Source organism: Malurus melanocephalus, unplaced genomic scaffold (assembly GCF_030028575.1).
Source record: "Malurus melanocephalus ecotype Western Australia unplaced genomic scaffold, MMel_1.1 scaffold_6171, whole genome shotgun sequence".
NCBI classification, from domain to species: domain Eukaryota; kingdom Metazoa; phylum Chordata; class Aves; order Passeriformes; family Maluridae; genus Malurus; species Malurus melanocephalus.
In genome coordinates this window covers 1-673 of record NW_026629402.1, presented here as the reverse complement: position 1 = coordinate 673, position 673 = coordinate 1, and the positions used below count along the sequence as shown (strand labels likewise).

Below are 673 nucleotides of genomic sequence, written 5' to 3'. Positions count from 1 at the left end.
TGCTCCCCGAGCGGGGGTGTCCCCCGAACCCCACCGAGGGCACCCGTGGGTCACCCGTGGGTCACCCGTGGGTCACCCGTGGGTCACAGCCCCCGCCTCTCCCCGGGCCACCCCAGGGGTGGGGACAGCGCAGCTCTGGGGGGACTCGGGGGGGTTCCTCGTCGCCTGTCACCTGTCCCGTGCCCCCGGGCACCGAAGCGGTTAACGGGGGACGGCGGGGGGGTGGCGGAGGTGCGATCCCACCCCCGGGGCCGGCCCGGGGGGGGCTTATAAAGGTGGGCTCGGGCGGCCCCCGGGGAGGGGAGCGGGGCCGTGGAGGGCAGCGGGGCCAGGCCATGCGGGAGCTGCGCTCGTCCTCCTTCTGGAGGGCCGTCCTGGCCGAGTTCCTGGGCAGCCTCCTCTATGCCCTGCTGGGGTTGGGGGCCTCCCTGCGCTGGGTCCCGGGCCCCCCCAGCGTTTTGGGGGCCGCCCTGGCCTTCGGGTTGGCCCAGACCACCGTAGTGCAGACGCTGGGTCATGTCAGCGGTGGCCACGTCAATCCGGCCATCACGCTGGCCTTCCTGATGGCCTCGCAGCTCTCCCTGCTCCGAGCCCTGGGCTACCTGCTGGCCCAGGTGCTGGGCATGCTGGCCGGAGCCGGGGTGCTCTACGGGGTGACGCCGGGCCCCGTCCG

The 673-nt window shown here is 74.7% G+C and overlaps 1 protein-coding gene across 1 annotated transcript; it reads left to right on the top strand.

The window, feature by feature from the left end:
* Nucleotides 1-235: 235 nt before the first annotated feature.
* Nucleotides 236-668, top strand: LOC130588536 (lens fiber major intrinsic protein-like; the record flags this gene model as incomplete). The annotated part of the gene is made up of 1 exon (XM_057389449.1): nt 236-668. A coding segment is annotated over exon 1 (333 nt), but the record flags the coding sequence as incomplete, so codon positions are not given.
* Between the last annotated feature and the right edge of the window lie 5 nt (nt 669-673).